Source organism: Pongo abelii, chromosome 2, assembly GCF_028885655.2.
Source record: "Pongo abelii isolate AG06213 chromosome 2, NHGRI_mPonAbe1-v2.0_pri, whole genome shotgun sequence".
NCBI classification, from domain to species: Eukaryota; Metazoa; Chordata; class Mammalia; order Primates; family Hominidae; genus Pongo; species Pongo abelii.
Genome location: NC_085928.1, coordinates 103,944,215 through 103,956,961, shown reverse-complemented (window position 1 = coordinate 103,956,961; position 12,747 = coordinate 103,944,215). Strand labels below are relative to the sequence as shown.

The following is a 12,747-nucleotide window of genomic DNA, read 5'->3' as shown; positions in this document are numbered from 1 at the left end:
CCGGTTACAGAGCAGGACAGAGATGACAGTTATGCAGATGAGGTGGCAGGGGGAGCACCACTGTCAGCTGCAGAAGGATCCCTTTCTATGGAGGGTGCTGAGAACAGCGAGGACACTGAGGCTCGGAGGAGGAGGGCAGGAGGTTTGCCCAGACTATCACAGTGAGGCTAAGGTGGGTTAGGAGGAGACTGGAAGAGGAAGGGCCAAGGGGAGGCCCCCAGACCCTGCTGTACAAGCCCCTAGGGTTTCTGGGGCCTGCACCAGCCAAGGTGTGACTTAAACAATTAAACATGCTGCCTCCCTCCCCTCAAGTTGCTCTGCCCAGGTACTGCTAGGCACAGCCCAGGGGGTGAGGCGGGCATGGAGTGGGGAGGAAGAAGGAGGGTGAAGGATGGAGAGGTGGGAGAATCGAAGGTGAGTTCAGACTGCCTTGCCTGACTACTCTGTGAGAACAGGCGACAGTACCACCAGTTCCAGCATGTGACTGGGAGAAAGCCCCAGAAGGAGACCCAGATCAGGGGAGGACTATCAGTTGGGGGACTCACAGCCGTGGCCGGTAGAGGCCAGCTTCTTCCTTTCCCTGACCCTTGGACAGCCCCAGAGATCCCTCTTTCCTCATGTGACAGGTAGGGAACATTGGCCAGAGGGGTACCCAATCCAGAAGCAGGACAGAGTCCAGGGCTTACCCCAAGACCTGTGCCCTTGTCTGACTGGCTCCTGGACACTGCCCAGCCCGGACCCAGGATTGGTGCAGGGAACAGAGCCAGAGAGTAATGGCAAGGGCTAGGTTCCTGGCCACGGTGGAGCATGGATCTCATCATATTCACCATTGGGTGCTGACGAATGACACCCAGTCCTCTGCAGTGAGTAGGCAAAAGTATACCCCCACTGTAGGCAAGTACACCCCACCCTGAAGCCACCCTCCCCACAAGATGAGAATAAAGTCTCACAGGCAGCACCCAGCCAAGTCTGGGCCTTCCCCATAGCCATGTCTATGTGTCACTTCCGTGGCTGTGGCCCTCTAAGGCCAGGTCAGCTGCACTGTTTCACAGCAGCAGGACATGCCCCTCTGGCCATCCTCTTAGCCCACTCATGCCAGCGCTATCTTCAGACGTCATCTGAACCCACAACTTGCTGTTGTCCTAAATAGTCTGCCTAGGCCCTGCCTGAGACAGGACGTGGCCTGAATGGCCTCCTTCAGGCCTCTGACTGACCAAACCTCACTGGTACAGCATGGCAACTTGAGGGCAGTGGCTGCTCCCCCAAACCCCAGGTTTGGGTCTAGTCTATGCCTCAAGTGCTGAGAGGCCAAAGGAAGTGACCCTCTCCAGGCCTCAGTTTCCCCATCTGTACCACACGGGAGTTAAACTGGACCAACGGGTCCCACAGTTCTCACTGACCCACATCTATAACACAAGTAAGGGTGGGGCTGTTCTACTGGGAGGGGGATTCGGAGCCAAAAATCTCCTACTTCTGGTCCTGAGGTGGTTTCAAGGAATCTGGGGATGCCACAGCCCCAGTGAGAAATAAACCCTCCAAGGACGTCAGCCCAGCCAGTAGGGCAGCCCCGCAGAGGGAGATGCATGGCAGAACATCGTGGGAGTGTAGGGACACCCTGAAGGTCCTGTGGCCAGGGGTTGCCCGGAACAGGTGAGATGCAGGAGGGATGTGTGGGACAGGGCTGAGTGCTTGGACCCGAGCACTAGGGGGAATCCTGCCCCCGCCACTTGCCATCTGTGTGATTTTATCATTTAGCCTGGCTAAGCCTCAATTTTTCTCATCTGTGAAAGTGGGATAAAAATGGACTGACCTAACATGTGTGAAATATACCACCGGGGGCCCAGCTTGTAGTGATTGATGTGGTTAAAACAACTACTATATTTACAAACATTTCCTTGGCATGGTCACCCGTCCCCTTATCTCCCACCTCTTCCTTGGCCCCAACTCCCACCCTCAAGCCTCTCCTCTGACCCTGCAGCAGACACTGCTTCCCCATCCTCCATCACTCCCTGCCTTCTGCAGAATCTCAACCTCCAGCCCAAGGTGACCCCATCCTCGGCTCAAGGGTAAATCCTGATTAGCCTGAACCAATCACAGTGTACTGTTTAGATTGCCAGTGATTGGTTCAGAGTGGACATGTGACTCAGTGCCAGCCAATGAGATGTGAGAGGAAGTCGGCTGGGGGCTTCTGGGCAAGGTTTCCTCCCCTCTTAAGAGAAACCCAGAGGAGACATCTCTTCCATGCCTAGTGCCTAGGTCTGCAGATGATGCCTGGAGCTGTGGCAGCCATCTTGTTGCCATGCAGGAAGTTGGCCAAGGACACAGCTACACCAAAAGCGAGGCCACCAGGCCGAGCACAGGTGACCACTTGGTCTTTGCCAGCAGCCGCATCACACACCTGTTGGCTCCCTGTCAGGGGATAAAGGGCCCACCATGAGGAAAACCCACCATACATGGTAAGCACAGAAGCAGCCTCTTGTTGGCAGCCAAATGCGCTCCTCAGACTCAGATCTTGAGGGGGTCGCAGTCAGCTCAATGCCTGCTCCTCAAGAGCCCCATGACCTGGCACAGAGCTGCAGGAGGGGCACGGGGCTGGAGGAGGGACTCACAAAGGGCAGGGAGCTGGAGGAGGGTGTTGGTCAGGAAGGCTCCTGCCCCAGGGCCCTGGGCGGAGCCAGCAGCCTGGAGAGGGACACAGTGAGCAGTGAGCGAAGGCCAGAGGTGGGGAGGCCAGAGCTCTTCTCAGAACCTTCAAGTGTCCCAGATAGTCCCAGGGCCAGAGGCTGGAGCCAGCCCAGGCAAGGCCTCAGGGGCCAGCCAGGGAAGTGGGGCTCTGCCCATGGCAGGCTTCTGGGGTGCAAGGTCCCAGCTAGCCCAAAAGGGAGACACTCCAGCAAGCCTGGGGGGGTCCAAGGAGAGATACAAAGACTCCCAGGGCCCTAACACACCCACCACGGACTCAGCTCACAGAGAGAAAGGAGAAATGCCCATTTGCAAGGGCCCTTAGCACAGAGGCCTGCTCTGCCAGCTCGTTCTCTTTTCTCATAACTGAAGTGGGGGCAGGGCGGGGGTGGGTTGTTTAGTTGTTTGTTTGCTGGAACTGGTGGCAGCACCAGGCCTGACCTTTAAGGCTTCAAATGCAGCATTTTAGGCGGGGCCAGCAGGAGGAGAACACGGGCTGCGGAAGGAAGTGATCAAGACTGAAATGCCACGTCAGGCTGGAAACTCGAGGCAGAGCACGGGCCTCTACCGTCTCAGGAATACGCCAGCCCCTCCAAGCCCACACTGCCTGGTGACAAAGTTGTCCTTCCCAAGGGGACCCAGAAAGCTTTTGTGTCTCTGAAACAACACAGGGACATCAGAGTTTGCCCCACAGAAACCCAAGGAGTTGGGGCCTCACACCACATAGACATCTTGCCCTTCGAGTTTGCCAAAGCAGACCTCAACTTGCCCCCCCGACCCATGACATAGATTTTATTTATTTATTATTTATTTATTTATAAATGACAGGCTCTCACTCTGTGTCCAGGCTGGAGTCCAATGGCACCATCACAGCTCCCTATAGCCTCAACTTCCTGGGCTCAAGCCATCCTCCCACCTCAGCCTCCTGAGTAGCTGAGACCACAGGTGTGCACTACCACACCTGGCTAATTTTTGTATTTTTTTGTAGAGATGGGGCTTTGCCATGTTGCCCAGGCTGATCTTCAACTCCTGGGCTCAAGTGATCCTCCTACCTCGGCCTCCTAAAGTGCTGGGATTACAGGCGTCAGCCACTGCACCCGGCCGGATATTTTTATTTAAGAGAAACAGCTGTACATCAGTGTGAGGAAGGCTGCATAGGGAGTCACCCTCCCCGCAGTCTGTACTGAGCATTAGGGATGGGGGCTGGGCCCTGCCCACAGAGTATGTGCAGCCACAGATATGTGGGGCTTGAAGGTTCCCTTCCCCCATCTTGGGCCTCAGTTTCCCTGTCTATATGATGGTGGTATCAGGACCTCAGGGATTTCTGTGGCTGTGGCATGTCCTTTCCAAGTCAGGGAAGCATGCAAAGCCCATAATGCCCAAGGAGACGGTTGCACCCAGGCTCCCTGCCCCCACAGGAACCCCTCCTGGCCTGTAGGCTCCTGAGCCCCTCACAGCCACTTCCCAAAATGCCAAGGGCCCTGGGCCATCACAGCACTGACAACACACAGGCGAGTCCTGAAAATGCCAGGAAAGCAAAACTCTCAGACAACAGAACCCACGAGAACTAGGTCCACACAGCTACTGGGGCCAGGGCCCATCACAGGGCATCACTGGACAGCCTTATTTATGAAGACTCAGTAGACAAAAATCCATCCTTGAAGGCAGTGTCTTCGCTGGAGATGCTCCAGATAGAGAATATGTGGCGGGATCATCCCTCCAGATCATCAAGGGATCATCAAGCCAAAGTTTTTACAGCCCGAATCGTGCCCACGGTGTCTTGCTGGGGGGAGGACCCAAACCCACAGCAGATACTCAAGGGCTGCCAGTCTCCTGCCCTTCAGTGTGCAAATGAGAAGCACCCACTCTGAAAGGGAAAAGTGCCAGCCCAAGGTCACACAGCAAGAGCTTCCCACTCTGCCTGAGCCCAGGCTCCACGCCCACCCTCCAGATTTTCCACACGGGGAAGGGCTGTTTGCAAAGATGCTTCACTTCACAAAGGACTCACGGAGCTCCTCTGAGTCCCAAGTCCTCCAGTGAATCTAAATACCATTCAATTTGCAAAAATTTGAATTACAAGGACGCAGCCTCTGTTTCCTTTGCAGACTGTCATCACGCCAGTTGGTAGAAGATCAAACTTTCTAGCTCAACCTTAACTCAGGCTGTTTCTAACATAAAAGTTTGCAAAACACTGGCCCTAACAATCAGGATGCTTTATTTCCCACTGCCAGTGTTTGCCCAGCCGAGCCCTGGCATTAACCTCAAAGGCAGGTGGTGAAGGTGGGCACTAGGAACCCATTCTGGCTGCAGAGATAAACCACACGTGTGCTTGCACTACATAGGCTCCCAAGCACATGCTCGCATTTGAATTCATATGCACATACACGCACACACCTACTGCTGCCTACACACGAGAATGCCCATGCACACACATCTACACACATGCATCCATGTGTGAGTACAAACACATGCACACAAGTGGGTATACGCACAAGCATGCTTAGATGTGAACACATTTGACACATGCACACACATACATGAACACACAGGTGTAGACACGCCCACATACAAGCTAACATGTGCACACAGGCAAAGGCAAGAGCAAAGCACAAGAGGAAAGACTCACAAACCACAAGTGGGTCCCAAGTGCCTGTAGGGCCTGGATGGGTGCTGGGTGCTATGGATGAGGGGATAGTGGCTGGCACTTGGAGTGCAGGCCCAGCTAGACTGCAAATACCCCCTAGATCCAGTCGGGATCCACATGCCCTTATCACAGACTCCCTGGGGCCAGGCCCATCCCTCAAAGTCTATCACACCCCAACCCTATGTGGCAGTACAGCCACGGAAGCCCTGTTTTACAGATGAGGCTCCAAGACCCAGAGAAGCTGTGGAAGTTCCCAAGGTCACACAGCTGTTGAGAAGTGTGGCAGAGTCTCAGTGTACACGAAGAGGGGGCTTGTTCAGAAAGAACTAGCCATCAGGGAAGGCAGGCATCAAAGGGGAAGAAAGGGGCCCAGGGTCTAAGAGGGGCAGGGAAAAGACAGGCAGAGGGAGTGACGTCTCATCCTTTTCACCCATCCCTTACCCTTTGTTGACTGAGGATCATTTCCAAGGTGGGAAAGATGGATACTGATCAGCAGGAAAGGCTTCCCATGCCCCTCCCTCTCTGCTAAACAATTAGGCTAATCAGAGCTCAAAGGGGGTCAATCTGAAAAGCAGCCGTGAGACACCCAAGGTATGGCCAAAGGAGGATGGGAGGTCCAGGCAGCCTCACACTGGAAGAGACAAGGCCCAGCGGCCGCAGCTAAAGCAGGGCGTGGAGAGGAGCAGGAAGACCCCAGATCTGTCTTCTTAGGGCATTGGAATGTCAGAGTTGGAAGGATCCTGGAAGAAAGGAAACTGAGGCCCAGGGGGAGGAGGGGTTTTGTCCAAGGTCACCAAGCAAGCTACCCAACTGAGAAGATTAGGCTGGGCTTGCCCTTGACAGAGGCCCCCTCACCTAAGATGGGGGCTTTCAGAACTCCTTTGTGAAGATTCTCCCCACCTAATCCCAGCTAGACAGTCTCCTAGTTTGTGAGGCTCTCCCCTCACCAGGCTCAATCACAGGTAACAGTGATGGCTGGGGACCCAGCAGGGCCAGACCAGATCCAGAAGGAAAGGCACTGTAAGGGCCCAGGTGAGAGGAGCGGGACCAGGACCAGGGACACCAAGCCAACAGCCTGGGTCTCACAGTGGCAGGGCAGGGCTTGGCTGAGTCTGCCCCTTAGGTCCTGACCTTATGTAGATTTGAATGACAGAAACTTGACTCCTTTAGGGAGGCCCCAAGAGACCCCTGTGGGGACCTGCAAGCCAGCAGGGCCATCTCAATCTCTGTGGTCACCTGCACTGGCCCCCCTTCTGCCCTTAGCCACAGGCAGCTCTGGAGGCTCTTCAGGTTCCACAAGACAAGAGAAGAAGGGAAGGAAAAAAAAGCAAAAACCACACACACATTTCCCTTGGGGAATACGAATATTGATTCTGTAGCTTCTTGTTTAGACAGCAGGCACCAGAAGAAGAAGAAAAAAACCTGACATGAAGAGAATCTTCCCAGTTGGCTGGAGGGCTGTAGCCAGCAATGGGAAAGCCCCTCACCCTCAGCCCCAGCATGTCCTCCCCAGGCCTGAGACCCACAGCCCAGTCACTTAAAGACACAAGACACCAGGTCTGGAGGCAAATCTCCGCATGGGAGTGGGGTAGGCGGCTGGAAGGGGGAAGAGAAAGACCACTCCTATCCTACAGGCAACATTGCCCTGCCAGACAGAGCTCAGGCCCACCTGCCTTGACTCCCAAACCTCCAGCTGCCCCTTGGAGAGTTCCCTAGCAACAAGCCCTTGAACGCTGGTTCCCAAACCCCCCAAGTCCCACCCATCCAGATGGCATGAGGCCCCCCAAGCATCTATAAAATCCTAGCCCTGTGAAGTCCCCTCAGACCTGGCAAAACTGCCAAGGGACTAAAGGAGCCAGCCTCAGGTTTCCATGAACAACCCCCAGCCCCACCCCCACCTCCATGACCTTTCTCTCCGGAATCAGACTGGAATCTGGAGAGGGAAATGGCATCTCATCTCGAGATGAAGCCCCTCCTCTCCTCCACCCCTCCACACAGAGCAGGCCTGGCCCATAACTCAAAGCTCGGGGAAGGAAAGCTCTGGGCTGGGGGTGCTCCTTGATGGCCTGTGTATACATGGGAGGTAGATGGAGGTCAGCACTGGGGCTATAAGCACTGGGGCTGGCAAGGCAGCTTCGTGCCAAGGAAGGCCCCTCAGGGTTGCCTGAGACCCAGAGGAGGAAAGAGAGACAGACGGGGCAAAGTTATGGCTGGAAGCCCCAGGCCCAGCTCTCACATCCTAAGGCCTCTTCATTTTCTTCCCAAAGATTCAGCTTCAAGCCCCCCTCCACTTCCTGGGCCCACTGCCCAGATGTCCCCAGCCCTCTAGCTGGGCAGCCAAGTGTCTGACAGATCTATCCTTTCCCTGCCCTGCCTCTCATGGTTGTGGGCTTTAAGCAGGTCCCTTCATTTTTCTGAGGTCAGTCTCCCCATCTGGAGGATGGACACGACCACGGGCTCTGAGGTCAAGGCACTAATGTGGGCGAGGGGCCTGGCCTGGGCTCAGTAAGGGAGATCACCATTAGCCTGGTGATGTCCCCCACCACAGTCAAGCTGTGTTGCAGGGAGTGAGGGAGGGAGGTGGCCCAGTGTCTTCCTCAAGGAGGTAGAATCTGATGTGGGTGGGCACAGCCTGAGAGTGGCACAGCCCAGAGCTGGGATGGGAAGGCCTCTGGAAGGTTCGGGTGTGAGACCTTGAAGGAGGGGATCTAAACCTGAGAAAAGAGCACAGTCATGGCAGGGCAAAAAAGAGCAAAGTAGAGAGACAGGCAGCCACCCAGCCCGTGGGAGCCCTGGAGACTGGCGGGTCTCGCAGTAAGACTGGCTACCGCCTGGCTGCAGCATCTGGACTTAATGCTAATGTTAACAGTGGCAGCCATGACACCTGACGGAGCCCTCCCTGCCCACTAGAGGCGGCATCCTCTCCCGTTAATTCCCACCACCAGCCTCTTAAGCAGATTCTATCATTTCAATTGTGGAAACTAAGGCAAGGTCATCCCAATGGAGCCTGCAAAGTCTACACCTGACACCCAGCATGTCCCCAAACTACATCCTCCCAGGAGCTGGCAGTGTCCACCCATACATATCCGAGGTGCCAGGAGCTGGCAGTGCCCACCCGCACACAGGCAGGAGGAGAAGGGGATACTCTCTGTAGAAGTCCACTTAGAGGCCAGCTTTACTCTGGAGTCAGTCTCTCCATGGGGACATGAGTGTGACAAAGAATCTGGAGTGAGATTCACCTGCAGACTACGAGGGGACTCATCCTAAAATGAGTTTCCTCCTTTCTCAGGGGTTAGCCTGGCACAGCTGACCAAAAGGAGGTGCCTGATAAAGATGGAGTCCAGGGGAACAGCAGCCAAGGTTCCCCCCAAAGTCCCCCACACCAGGAGGGCTGTGAGCACCTGGCAGCTCTGCATCTCGGTGATGGCAGCAGCGGCTGGGAAGCCTCACCCCTCCCTCCTGCAAAAGCTGCGGCAGGTTGTTGGGAAGATGGGGGACCCAGATGAGTGATGCTGCCTCCCTCCAACAGGGAGAGCCACAGGGAGATGGAGACAGGGTCTGGAAGGCCCAGACAGACACACGTCACCCACCATTAACTGTAGCTACACTGACGCATGCCCTGTTGTAGGCACTGCTCCCCATGTGTCCACTCAGGAGAGGAGCACATACTCTGGTTGTCATTAATCTGCTGGTGGTCCAAACCCCTCAGGCCCCTCACTGCTTCTGCCCACCCTCAGAGGAAGGGAGACGCTGGCCAACACCATCGCTGGAGCAGAGCTGGGCTAAGAGGGTGCAGTCAGGTGGGCCAGCTCAGCCGGGTGCTCCACCCAGCACTCAACCAGGACTCCACAGAGCAGGGGACAGAGAAACCTGGGGGCACCGGAGAACAGGGCACAGAGGCCCAGCAGAGGGGACAAAAGAGGCGGGCAGGGAAGGACAGGTACAGCTCCATGAAAGAACGGAAGAAGGGGGACAGGGGAGGAGGGAGGGAAAGACACAAGGGGAGGCAAAGCAGTGAGGGCTGCCCCTCAGCCGGCGGTGGTGGCCTGATGCTGGGGAGGGCATAACTGGAAAAAGGAGGAGGCAGGTGAAAGATGTCCTCGGACTCAGGCCCCCCACACCCAGCCGGACAAGCGCACATACGTGTGCATACATGTGTGCAAACATGTAGCCTCCTCCTTGTTTGAAACTCTGATCCAGGTCCAGGTAAGGTAAGAGAGCCCACCCCCACCCCCCCCGCCCCCCAAAAAAACCCTGAAGCCCTGTCCTCCCTTCAGCGGTAACCCCTCTGCCCTTCTCAATCCAGCAGCAGCCTTGGTCCATTTTGCCTGGTGGGCAGAGAGCCATGCTGCCAGAGCGATTGCAGAAATCACAGCTAGCGGACCCCAAACCCACACCTGCTTAAAATCCAGCAGCTTGTGAAGCTGGGCCCCTGTGCACTGGCAGACACTAACAAGAAAATGATTTTCTCATCAGGGGCCTTCCCCACTGAAGGGTTGTCACTCCAGTGCCATGAAGCTGGGTTCCACTCTCCTCCTTGGAAATCCACCTGTATCAAAGTGTCATCCCAGCCTGGCCACACTGACCCAGCAGAAGGTTCTGGGAGGTCACCCATCCCTGAGCAGCCCCACAGAACCTTCTGGCCCCAACAACAGCCTAAACCTTTCTTATCAGTTCAACAAAAGCACCAATTCCACTGGCCATGGTCATGTGTGGGCCCCTTCCTCCCTCCAAGGATCAACGGGTATCCTCGTCTGCAGGAACCAGGGAAGCTGAAGGGCGCTGGCTGTCACGGCAATCCCTCTGTGTCGTTGTACCATTAGTCACCTCCCCCTGGACCCTCAGAGCGGCACAGCCCCCACCCCACCCCCACCCTCATTCTCTAATTACAGTTTGCAAGACATGTCCCAAACCCCCAAATTAGCTCCAACTATATCGACAAGAGAAGAGCGTCCAGCTGGAAATGTGCCGCTGCCGTCACACCCGCCTCGCCATCTTCTGGATGGGGACAGAGAGACAGGTGTCTACTCTGGTCAGGGTCTCACATCGGCCTTCTAGAGGAGACTCGTGCAGGCCCAGAAGCCATCTGACCAACTGCACGTTGCAGGGAAAGGGAGTGAGGTCGGGAGAGGTGGAAAGACATCCACTTAAACCTTCACTCAAGGAGCTATGAAACGGCTAAGAAAAAAATAATTGTGGCTTGGCTCCTGCTTGGCTTTGAGGAAGAAAGAACAACAAAAAAATAATGCTTTTGCTTTTTTTAAGCACTATGATTGAAGTCCATTTCCATCACGGCAAATGAAAGACAATAACGCACCCACCAGCCCTGAACTTCCATACGATTCTTTTCTCCCTGGGCACCCCACACACACACATGTGAAAAATCCAGACGGTTGACAGAGGACACGTCCGTGCGGCACCTGTAATTTGCCAACTGATCACCCGCCTGAGCACAGCCAGGCTGTGCAATGAGAAAGATGACAAGACGGAGAGAGAGACCCAGAGAGGCGCTTTTCCTGAGTTTGTTTTTCCCTCATCTTAGAGAGCCTACGAGCCGAAGTCGGCAGGTTTTGTGGCAGAACCAGGGGCTCTTACCCTTGGGCAGAGCTGGTTTAAGTGACGCAGAGCCAGCCTCTCCCTTTCCCTGAGGCCAGACCCTTCCCCTTGGCCACCAGCAGCCCGACGACTCATGCCCCAGTCTCCAGGCCAGGACACTGGTGAAGGAGTCCAGGGACAGGTGGCTCCTCAGACCCGGAGACAGATAACAGAAGCAAGGTGGTCACCGTGCCCCACAGGGGTGTCTGGGCACTGACATAGGGCTGAAGCACAGTGTCAGGAAACTGGTACCTCCTAAAGGCCACATGCACTGAACATCCACTCCCAGCCCCAGACACATCTGGCTAAGCTCACCCGTAGGAAGCAGCCCGAGTTTGCTGGCTCTTGGGGAGGAGGAGAGGGCTCAGAAGGACCAGAAAACCTGCGGAAGCTGGCAGAGCCAGGAGAGGCTATTACTCTGTTGGCAGCAGCAGCAGGCGCAGGCAGGGGTCCTTCCCACCATTCACCTTCTGCCCGGACCCCAACGCCTTCACCTCCCAACTGGGCTCTCCAGGGGACTCTCTCCTCAGGTGGACTGGGGGCCAAGAACAGGGGACACTGCCTCTGTGGCACTGGCCACAGCAAGAAGGTGCTGGCATCCTCAGCATACAGCTCCCCACTAAAGGAAAAGGCCTTTGAAGGCAGGTGTGGAGATGTCCCTCACCTCTGGCTGTAAAGCGCCGGATTCCCACCAGGGAGGGAATGTGGGGCAGATGCGCGGCTCCAACTCCGCCGGGCAGGGGTCGCTGGCCGCCCCCCTCACCCAACCCGGGTTTCCCTCTCACCGGGTCAGCGGCAGGGGAATCAGCTGACAAGCTCGGACCGCCCCCCCCCCAACTCCTCCCGGGGCTTGAAGATCTTGCCTTGCCTCATTCGGGGGATTTGGGGGAAGCAGGGGCACCGCGGGGAAGTTTCGCGACGCAGCCAGAGCGCCGGGACCGCGGCTGCCAGCCTTCGGGGCTTGGGGCCGCCGCCCCCGGGCGCAGCGGGCAGCCGGACCCAGCGCCTCTGCCCTGGCGCGGAGCGCAGGGAAGGAGTAGCGCGGACCAGGGGCAGAGCGGGGCGCAAGGCTCGGCCGGGGTCCCGCGGCCGGCCGAGGCCACTTACGTGTGCTGCTGGGGGAAGCTGTAGGCAGAGGCGCCGGGGGCGGCGAGCAGCGGTAGAAGCAGCAGCGGCGGCAGCAGCAGCCACAGCGGGCGCGGGGGCCCGGACGTCGGGCGCCGGGTGCCGGGGCCAGGCTGGGGGCCGCAGCCGGGCCAGGGGCGCGCAGTCCGCGCGGGGCCGGGCCGAGAGGCGCCGCAGGTCCGAGCCGGCACCGCCATGTTTCCATTCAAGATGCGGCGCCGCGGGGAGGGGGGGCAGTGGCGGCGGCGCCGGCGGCGGCGGCGACGGGGTGGCGGGGCGCGGACGGCGGGCGGCGGGCGGCGGGCGATAACTCGGCCTCTCCTCCGCCGCCGCCTTCTCCGCGCGGGGCCTCTGGGGCTGCACGGGCCGCAGCGCCTTTGCGGGCTGCGGGCTGCGCGCCGCGATCTCCCTGCAGCGCTGGCTCCAAGCGCTCTGAGCGCCCGGCCCGGGACCTGCGCTCAAATAGCAGCCGCCGCCAACCTGCCGGCACCGCCCTCTTCTCTCCCTCTCTCCCTCCCTCTTCCCGGGCTGGCCCGCCCCCGCGCGCCCCCGCCGCGGCCACGCGCCCACCCGTGCCCGCGCGCCCCTCGTCCCCGCGCAGCCCGAAGTCTGCCCTACTGGCTCGCGCGTCCTGCGCCCCAGCCGCTATCGGAGCCCCCCGGGTGCGCCCCCGCCCCCACACCTCAGACCCTGCCGCTCCT

The 12,747-nt window shown here is 57.7% G+C and overlaps 1 protein-coding gene across 10 annotated transcripts in view; it reads right to left on the bottom strand.

Annotated features, from left to right (window-relative positions):
- The window catches only part of CACNA2D2 (calcium voltage-gated channel auxiliary subunit alpha2delta 2), a 140,672-nt gene extending 128,402 nt beyond the window's left edge, over positions 1–12,270 (bottom strand). For 5 of the 10 annotated variants that reach the window (XM_054550691.2, XM_054550690.2, XM_054550692.2 and 2 more), the window contains exon 1: positions 12,029–12,269. In XM_054550691.2, the coding sequence (XP_054406666.1) occupies positions 12,029–12,243 (215 nt within the window). In that variant the 5' untranslated portion in view covers positions 12,244–12,269. Of the gene's footprint in view, positions 1–12,028 lie in introns of all 10 variants that reach the window. The other 5 variants (XM_024244800.3, XM_054550693.2, XM_024244801.3 and 2 more) reach the window with 2 other exon arrangements.
- Positions 12,271–12,747: the final 477 nt, after the last annotated feature.